This window comes from Falco naumanni, chromosome 3 (assembly GCF_017639655.2).
Source record: "Falco naumanni isolate bFalNau1 chromosome 3, bFalNau1.pat, whole genome shotgun sequence".
NCBI lineage: Eukaryota > Metazoa > Chordata > Aves > Falconiformes > Falconidae > Falco > Falco naumanni.
This window is the reverse complement of record NC_054056.1, coordinates 3,624,592-3,634,386: the sequence shown is the minus strand read 5'-3', so window position 1 is coordinate 3,634,386 and position 9,795 is coordinate 3,624,592. Positions and strand designations below refer to the sequence as shown.

Here is a 9,795-nt window from a genome sequence, read left to right as displayed (position 1 = left end):
GAAAGGCTTGGGGACAAACAGTGAAATGCTGACTGTAGCTGAATTGCATCAGATAACTGTGGAGGATCCAAAACGCTTCACCTTCCAGATTTCAATTTGATGAGAGAAACACTTAAGTGAACAAATATGTACTTAAAACTTCTTGGAATGTGGTAGCCAATTCCACTTTTTATTCAAATGCCATCCATCTGAGAACTGATTTAATTTGAGCTCCTTGAGTTACCAGATACCAGAAGCATAACATTAAAATACGCTGCTTCTCCAGCCACTTTGGGTGCTTTGGGGGATGTAAAAGGCTGTTGGCTCCAAGGTGTTTTAAGGACAGATTTCAGATTCCTTTTGGGTTGGGGTTAAACTTGATCCAATGGGTTTCTGTAATGCATCATATTTAACGTTCCCCAGCTTTGGAATTGCTTGCATACGTCCTAGTCCTCTCCAGTGCCAACAGCTTATGGTCCTGTCTTAGGGTTGCCATCCTGTGGATTCTTTGGATCTGCTTGTGCTTTACCTTGCAAACGTGTGTTGACATACCTTTAAACGATGAATTATTTAGCAGTTGAGCTGCAACTGGGTTTTTGAATAATGCTAAGCAATATTAAGGAAGTGCTTGCTAATGGCATGCACGTACTCGCTACCTAATTTACTTAAACTGTAGCATGCAGAATGTATTGTACTGAATGAGCACCTGCATGGATTCAGCACACCTCCTCCTGCTGCTCTTAAGATTGTATCACCTTTCTTAAAAGGAGTCCTACTATATAACAGAAATCTTTTAGAGTTTCAAGGGGGTTGTTTTTGTGAGAGGTATAAGAGAAAATTGTGCCTTGTGCAGCTGGGTCTGAACTCCTGGAAAACAAGTCGGACTCCTCGGTTTCAAATGTTAGATTGGCATTTGAGCCCTGGCCCTTGGTTCCCATTACAGTGGCCTAAGCTGCAGAACCAGAAGTGCTTGCATGCCTCTAAGGTATGTGCATTTTGCAGAGACATCTCCCTCCGCCATATCTGCTTGATCTATGGGATTGAATTTCCCCTTCCCTCTCAGGATTTCAGCTAAGGAAATACTCTAGTAGCTTTCTTTTCATTTGCATGGGTTTAAAATCATCCTTACTGCGTAGCTTACCTGTTAACTACATTTACACTTCTAAAGACTAATTTAGCTGGCACCCTCTTGGATGGTCATTTTAAATAATGATTCTGAAATTTGGATAAGGAATCTCAAAACACCTCTTCTGCTGGGCCAAAGTTTTGGTTCTTCCGTACCTGCCTGGCTGTTTATCTGGGGGAGTGCCCCTCTCACTACCAGGAAAGGAGACATCTTATCTTCATAAGGACTAGTAGGTTCAAACCTGCTTGGACAAGTCCCAGTATACCTTTCTTACCAAAAAATGACCACCTGGGGAGCAGAGGAAACAGAGATAAGGGTGCCGCTGCCTGACCCACCACTGAGCCTGGTACCTCTGAATCGCTTCCCCACGTGCACACAATTGCTTTGCTTATTTCACCCTCTGCTTGTTTGGTGACAGTTTGTGTACCAAATCTGTAACAAAGGGGTACTAAATTTTGTTCAGAACACTGCCAAAAACTGAGAAAAGGGCAGACATATGCTCTGAATTTATGCTGATGTAGTGAATCAGTGTTTATTCTTCTCATCAGCCCTAGTTACTTAAGAGTCTCATAGCTTCTCTGCAAATTGGAAAAATAAACAGAAGCCTGATGTCAATCCATTGGTTGTTATGGGAATGTTGAAGGATAATGTGCATTTTCAGGTTTTTTTAGTCAGTTAAGTGCATGCTTGTCAGATGTCTTTACATCTTAGTCCCCAAGAAGGCTGCTTTAAAGCCTTGTGGGAGGAAGGCTGCATAGTCACACGTGCACCCTCATTATCTGCAGCAGCGTTTAATGTTTCAGCCTTGCCTACAGTTGCCTGGCTTTGTGCTTCACCCTCCAAGCCCTCCCGTCAGCAGCTCTCTCCCCTGTGTTCTTGCAGTGCTGTTTCCCAGGCACTGCAGCCACACACCATACGTGCATTACCAGCTTTCTCAGCGCAGAGGAAAAAGCTGGCGTACCCAGTTGGCGCGCGTGGCAGCGTGTGCGGAACGTGTCAGTGCCATCAGTACTCCCGCCCAGTGTGCTGCTGCGTCCTGAGAACGGGAATGCTCGGAGAGTGCTATGTTCTTGCGTGTGACTAAGGCCGAGGCGTGGGTTTTCTTCTGGGAGATGTAGTGAGGATTAAAAACTCGGCAACGTAAATCATTTGGAGCTGGGCTAGAAGTCCTAGAAGCTGTCGTACGCCACAACCACCGCGGTGTGTGTTCGGCAGGCTGGAAGGGAAAGAAAGAAGGCCGCGGTTACGCTTTCTACTTGAAAATCTGCCTCTCTGAGGCGATGGGGGAGGAACCCAGCCCCGGGCTCCCAGGTATGGCTGCTGAGGCCCCCGCGGGGCCGGCCCGGCGTGCTGCTGCGGGGCTGGGGCACGGCCAGAGCCCGCCCTCCGCACACAGCTCCGCGGCACCGGCCGTGACCAAGGGACTCGCCCCGCGCCTCAGCCCCGGCCCCGGGGTTGTCCCGGCCCTGAGGTGGCTCCAGCCGCTCCCGCCGCCTTTCCCGCCCGCGCTCCGTCGCCCAGCAACCGCGCACCCGCGGCTACTTCCGGCCCCGCCTCCTTCCCGCGCGTCCCCGGCGCCCGGAAGCACCGCCCCCGGAAAGAGCGCGCGGCCCGGCGTGTGGAGGCGGGACTTCCGGCGGTTTAGGGAAGGGGGGGTGGCGCGCGCGCGCGCGCGGCGGGGCAGAGTGGCAGCGCGAGCCGGGGCTGCGGGCGGCCACGCAACTTCCGCCCGGGGGGCTCCGCTCGCCGCGCGCCGCCGCCGCCGCCTGAGGGGACGGGAGCTCCGGGCGGCCGAGGCGCCGTGCCGGGGCCTGCGGGGAGCGGGGCGGGCCGCCGCCCAGCCGCAGCCGAGGGGAGCCCCGAGCCGGCCACCGGGCCCGGCTCCGCGGCGGAGCCCGCAGCCCCCAGCGGCTGCGCCCAGCTCCATGAATGGAAATCGGCAGCGCAGGTGGGTGCGCGGCGGGGCGGGCTGGCGTGGCTCGGCTGCGGACCGGGCCGCAGGGGGGGGGGCGGGGGACACCGGGACGGGGGGGTGAGGCGGCCGGCCCTGCCCCGCGCTGCCGCCCGCCGACGCCTGGCCGAGCGGGGGCTCCCCACCGCCCCGGGCCGTGCGCCGCAGGGCAGCGCCGGGCCGGGCCGCAGCCGTGGGGCCGCGGGGGGTGGCGGGCGGGCAGCTCAGCCCCGCCGGCGAGGGGGGAGCCGCGGGATCTCTTCTGTTAGCGCTTCTGTAAAGGGGGGGCGCCCAGCACCGCGTCCCGCTCTGCCGCCCGGTGCCCGACGTAGCCGAGGAGGAATTTTTTTGGTTGCATTTCATAACTGGTGTTTCCCCGGCAGCGGCTGCAGGCCGGCTTGCATAATGCTGTAACGGCGGTGCTGCCTCCGAGGCACCGCCTGGCGAGCGTGGCTGCACCCACCGGGCTCCCTGCGGCACCTTCTGCCAGGCCAGCGCGGGGGGGTTCCCCCTTGTGCCGCTGGACGCTGGAATTTAAGGCTCATCCCCCCGCCTTGGGGAGACCTGCGCCGCTACAGCCTCCCCCCGGAGCCTTACGGTTTTGCTTTCGGTCGTTTGATCCTTTTCTGTGCGAAGCACATGCTTAGTTGTGATGAACTTTGTGTTTAAAATGTTGTTGGGGAGTTGGAGAAATAAGTTCAGCTTCAAGGCTCGTGGAGAAGTGGTAGGAGAGTTCAGATTTGGGCAGTGCTTCATCAGCAGTTCGTGATGGAGCTGGATGTCAAAGAGAACGTCAAAAGCCACTTGGATTTCCATTTCTGTTGTTTCCAGAGGTGCCACAGCTAGTGGAAATCTGAGTGGGAGGCTGAAGGGTCAATGCAAAACATGCATTTTCATCTCTTCATGCATAGATACCTTTGTAACTTCTGTGGAGATTCAAGAGAATGATGGATTCGGCTGGAAAAACTTGCCACCTAAGCTATTGTCCTTGCTTAATGAGGTGTGTGATGGAGTTGGAAGTATTTTAGCGATCTGGTGGAATTCAGATGGTCGTAAACTGGTTGTGTAAAACAAACTTTGCTTACAACCTGGTACAAGTCTAGTTGTCTTATGATAAGAAATAGATTTGCGAGAGTAGCCTGTAAGCCTTTTAGTTTTTCTTTGGTGCGAGTTTACCTGTTGTTAGGCTACAATATGTTAGATTTGAGCAGAGCGTGCTCTCAGACAGTGCTCCTGATGGGCTCAGCCCACTCAGCACGGTGTTCAGCGTGGCGGATGTTTCTTTCTGTCTGCTGTGTATTGAGGATAGCATGAAGCGCGTTGTTAACATCCCGTGTTTCAGGGAACCTTCTGGCCATCAGACATCAGTATTGGTACAGGAGGACACAAACCATCCTCGACTGAGCAAAGAAGGGTTAAAGTTCTGTCATAAAAGGGAGAAGGACATCAAGGGGTGCTTCCTTTTGTGTGTGTGAGGGGAAAATATGGATGAGATAGACTAAGAGAGAGGGGGGAACAGAGATAGTTGTGAGTATAGCTGGAGTAAAGTATGGAAGCGCGTGCCAGCACATCTCAGTGAAGCAGTGCTGTAGGTATGTTCCTATTTGTGTGATAGGGTCAGCCTAGGGAATCTAGAAAGTATGCCTTTTCTAGCTCATCCAATTTGAACAGAGTTTAAAGTAGGATGTAGTTTAAAGGACGTGAAGCTGGCTATTCAGTGTCCAGGCTATGGGGAAATGAAGTAAACTGAGGAATAGAAAGAAAATGCTCACTGTGTAAAGGTGAAGCAAAATAAAAGCAGCTCTTGGGAACACATGGAATTCAGTGTCGTGCATCATGCTTCCACCTGGAGAGTGGTAAGTAAACTTCCAAAAGGCAGGTGTATTAAACCAGTGCTACCGTGGAACCAGGGATCCTCTGTGGTATGATTGAGTCAAATCAGAGTGCTATGTATGTCTTCATTCGCATTTCATAAATTGTTCCTTCAAAGTTCAAAGCTTTTTGTTTTTAAAAAAAGTGTGAAATTGTTGTGGGTTTTTTCGCTCTAGTATGGTATATTTTTAATGAAGCACTATGGACATCTTTAATCTTCTGTTTGCTTTTCTACACAAACTTTGGGCAGTTTAAATGCTGAGAATTCACTTTTTTTCTTTCTGTGTTAAGAGAAGTAATTTGGGAGGACCATTAAAAGCTACAGTTTTGTGGGTGGGTAGAGGAGGGAAGAGGAATGAATCACAGGTACCTTCAAAAGTTATTCTACTCCAGAGTGCGTGTAATGTGAGGTACAATGGGAAGTTTTTATGGAGTTGCAGTGGAAGGTGTTTGACTCATAATATGAGCTTTACAAATTGTTTCATCCTGGTAGCTTTACTTCCTTAGTGTTGGGATATTCCTTGAGCTAATTTCCTGTAGGAATTAAAAGAAGTGACAGGAATATACAGCTTATCTGCCTTTCGACACATCTGGTATGTGTTTAAACAATACTCTAATTGAACCACAGTTTCCTACTGTATCTAACTCCAGCCGACTGCTACAGCAAAGAGCTGAAGCCAGCCTGCAATTGATGTTTTGCAATTTTACTGGATAATGTGAAAATTCAGCTGATGGTCCTGAGACTTGTGTTGAATTTAGAGCAAGAAGTAGCAGCAAGCAGGGTGACTTGCCAAGTAGTCAGAGATATCTTGATAACTGAAGGAATTTTTCTCTCTCATTAGGCTAGACTCTGTAACCAGACTGTCATGCAAAGCATTTACCTCTTAATTAAAGTTTATAGTTGGATACCAATCAGTTTTGTTCATGTTCTTCAGTCACAGTATTTAATTTTTTTGTGCTCTAATGCATTGTTCTGAAAACAGTGAGATCTGTTGTGAATTTATTGCTAGTTTTTATTTTGCTTACATGCAAAACTTGTTAGGATGTAACGTAAATCTTAGTATTACGTTTAAAGTAACTGTTAAAATTGTATTTTATCCTGCAAGGAACTTTCTGGTCATGTGGTTCTAAATTCAGTAATATGACTGTGTGTCTCAGATCTTGGTGTTCTGCTCTTAGATGTTTTCCAGGCAGTAAATTGGAAAAAAGGGAGCTGCTTGTGTCTTGAATTTGAAACCTAAAGAGCAGGTAGATGGGCAGTGTGTTTCATGCTCCATTGCAGCAGTTCAAAGTTAGTGAGTATGGAGAAGGAATTAACCTAATTTTCAAAATAGTAACTGTGAAAGCAGGGTAATAAAGATGTGTGTTAAAAATCATGTACTTTCTTGGAAAGTGTTTTTTTTTTAGTGTAAGTGCAAGTACATGCTGGTAAAGGTTTCTTTTGGTGGCAAAACATGGTATATCTACACACAGCACTAAGTCAGTTTACCTTCCTAATTTTGGTCTGTGGAAATAACCTTCGAGGGAAATGTCTTGCTGCGTGGGGGCTGTCAAGTTCTCTTCTCCTGGAGTTGTTATAGGTATTAACCTTACAACGTGCATATAAGCTGCTTTTTGGGGAGTGAAGTTCTTTATGATTAGGTATTTGGTTTAATGGTTTAGAGGCGTTTATTATCTTGTAAATGCTTCCAGAACACTTCACTGTCTTTTTTTGTAACTTTGTTAGGATAGAACAAGTTAGCGCACTAGTATTTACTTGCACAGTTGGCTATCGCTGAGTGTGGCATCAAAATGTTGGCTTTTGATGAGTTTTAACATGAGCTATTATCTGAAACCTTGGGGGGTGTGGGGGGGGGAAGCCTAAATTGTGAGCAGGAATGTTAAGAAAACGTGGATTGCATTACTCATAAATAATGTAATGCCACCCAGCGAGGCTGCAGCTACAGAAATAAGACAATCCATGATTTCTAGCATAAGAGCAGAGCTCAGTTATTGGAACCAATGTGTAATTATAATCTTCCCTATCTTTATTTTTTATATATGTAGAATTAACTTAATTTTTGATAGTGATAGGATTTTCTTTGAGTTCCACAGGCTGGGCCTCTGAGTCCAGGCAGAGGCCAGGGGCCCTCTGAAAGGGAATCTTCCCCCCATGGAAAGCACCATGGAGAGCTTTCTCCCAGGTGCAGACTCCAGCCTGAGGATAGGATCTGTTAGCCAAATCTGCCTTGTGTTACTGAGCCACAGTTTAAGTAATATTTTACCTGCTAAGTCCTCTATCATCTGTTTAAGGCTGTTCAGTCACCCATTTAATTAGAGATTTAGAACCATTTTCTAAACAAAACTATTAAGTAATCGTCTGTGATTTTTTTTTGTTGTTGTTGTTCTATAATGCTGAAGCAACGGTAGGAAAAAGGATATTTTTTTGCTGGAAGCATGGTACTATGTAAGGAAAGGATTGTGTAAGGAAATCTGTATTTTCAATTAGCATCTTGCTACAAATCAGTATTTTGCTTCATGCTGTAAAACACTTCTGCATGCCAAAAGCTTCAATGTTCTTTAAATGGTTTGCTGAAAGTATTTCAAGGTTTCTGTGCTTCTGCTCTTTCTGTTCAGGCATTATTCCGATTAGGGCTTCGTTTTGTTGCTAGGTAGATTCAAGCCTGTGTTTTGGATGCACGCCAGATGTGTTCTATACTGCTGGCTGTATTGCCATAGAAATTGCAGTCATTTTTTGTTGTGCTTAATCTTTATTATAACATCTATAATTCCATGGAAGAAAAGTTTCTGATTCAGAGCTCATTTAAACCGTTAGAGGGACTAACATATTGGTTTGGAATATGATCTGACTGAAATGGGAATTTTTGAATTGTGGATCTGAATAGTGACAACTGCAAATCTTCACTGCTTTCAAGTTCTGTTGGAGTAAATGGTTCTGTTGGCAGAGGTGCCATGGAATCACACTTGAAATTAATTTCCTTGTCCACGTATTTTTAATGATACTCCAAACATTAGCTCTTTGAACAAGCAGTATGGTTATGAGCTTTTTCTTCAGAGTGTATTTCATAAACAATACACTTACTCCATGTTAGCGATTTTTCAAAAACATTTTGAAATACTATTTTCTCCATTAAGCCCTCTAAAAGTGGCAGTTCTCTTTTCCATCTCTTTCTGGATTTTGTTGAGATACTAGAGTACATATGAACAAAGCTCTTCAAAATATCTTCCGTCTCATCAGCAATCTACATCATTATGGGACGGAGGTTATTGGGCACGTTACCCAGCACAGCGCGGTGGGCACAGGTCGCACAGTGATGTCCTGTATGTGCCCGTGGGAAACACCAGTGTAAATCCCCTGGGAAATGCAATGGGGATTCAAGATACTTCCTTCTAGACTGGTAGGGAGCCAGCCATGGTCTTTGTGTGCTGCTGTACAAAAATGTGGTAGATAGAACTTTCTGGGTGTAGTATTTGGCTGTTTTGCAGACAAGATTATAAGAGCTTTTGCTCCTACTTGTTTATTGAGCATTCACTCGTGAGAAAAACCTTCCAACGTTGCTGAAGGATGTTCATAAATGACTTCAGCAAATGCGCAACGAATGGTAATCTATAAATTGATATACCTTTGGGTCCTGAAGAGATTATTTTTTCCTACCTGGTGTTGTTACTGATTTAAATACTTAATTAAATAGTTTCTCTGCTGGTTTTTCCTGTAGGTTTTCTAATGAGTACGTTGGAAGGTTCAAGTTATTTAGTGATGGATCTTGTATCTTCTTGAAACGTACTCTCATGCTGCATAAAAGCCGTCCAACAACCTGTCTGAAGTGCCAGCTTTAGTTCTGTTTGTGTATTTGTTGTTCTGCGCTGTGGACCAGATGCCTGTCAGCGCTGGAGACTTTCCTTAACTAGTTTTATGACTTGGGTACTCTTCTGGCATGCTAAACAGACTTGGTTTGTTGGGGGGGGGGGCGGGTTCTTGGATTTTTAAGAACTTGCTAGGCATGTGTACATATCAGATGCTCTGATGGCAGAGTAATAATAAATTCTTAAAAACAAAAAAGTTTCTCCTTTAAAACTTGAGGGCAACTGTTCAGTGCAGAGCTGCTCTCCTGGGACACTGGGAGCTGGCACGTCCCCCCCTGCTGCGGTAATGCTTCGGCAAAGGTTTTCTTTGAAACTTTAACACTTTGGTTTTGCAATGGTTAAATAACACGGAGGAATCAGCCTGCTGCCAACTATAGGCACTTTGTGCTGTTCAGAAGAATACTACTTTGAGTACTTTGGGTTTGTGTGTTTATTTCCATTAGCTTGACACAGGACTTAGGCATGAGGTTGGGTGAGTCACTGATACGATACGGGAGCAGTAGCTGTCCTCAGAGAGCGTCGCTTGTTATTTATGTTTTATTGGGGTTTGAGTCACAGGTTTGAAGTCGGTGACACAGACTTTAACAACGTGCAATCTGGCTGTTTAGTGTATTTTGAAAGCAGGATACTCCGAGTGGGTGCTAGTGTATTTGGACAGTGGTAGCAGGATTGAGTTACGACATACTCATGTTTTCAGGTTAACTTGTCCAAGAGAGCATGTGTATCGCACAAAATGGTAACAAAATCAGCTGCATTTTTAAATATCATTCCTGAATAGTGTGTAGACCTGCACTTCTCATTCATTTATTGGTCGCTTAATTCCCATTTGCCAAAATCTGTGTTCTAACTGCTGCCAGAGCAAGCTGTTTCCTGCAGAGCCGTGTGTGGTACGGCTGAACGAGTGAGGCTAAAGAAAGCCTTTGTCTTAACAACTGGTATTTTCTTGTTTTGTTCAGCACTTTTCCAAGGAGCAGAGGTTGGAGGCCTGCTTGCATACTTGGCT

The 9,795-nt window shown here is 46.4% G+C and overlaps 1 protein-coding gene across 5 annotated transcripts in view; it reads left to right on the top strand.

Moving 5' to 3' along the window:
- The first annotated feature begins 2,778 nt into the window (after positions 1-2,778).
- Positions 2,779-9,795, top strand: part of AGO3 (argonaute RISC catalytic component 3) — a 41,753-nt gene continuing 34,736 nt past the window's right edge. For 4 of the 5 annotated variants that reach the window (XM_040585944.1, XM_040585942.1, XM_040585940.1 and 1 more), the window contains exon 1: positions 2,928-3,053. In XM_040585944.1, the coding sequence (XP_040441878.1) occupies positions 3,035-3,053 (19 nt within the window). In that variant the 5' untranslated portion in view covers positions 2,928-3,034. Of the gene's footprint in view, positions 3,054-9,795 lie in introns of all 5 variants that reach the window. The other variant, XM_040585939.1, reaches the window with a different exon arrangement.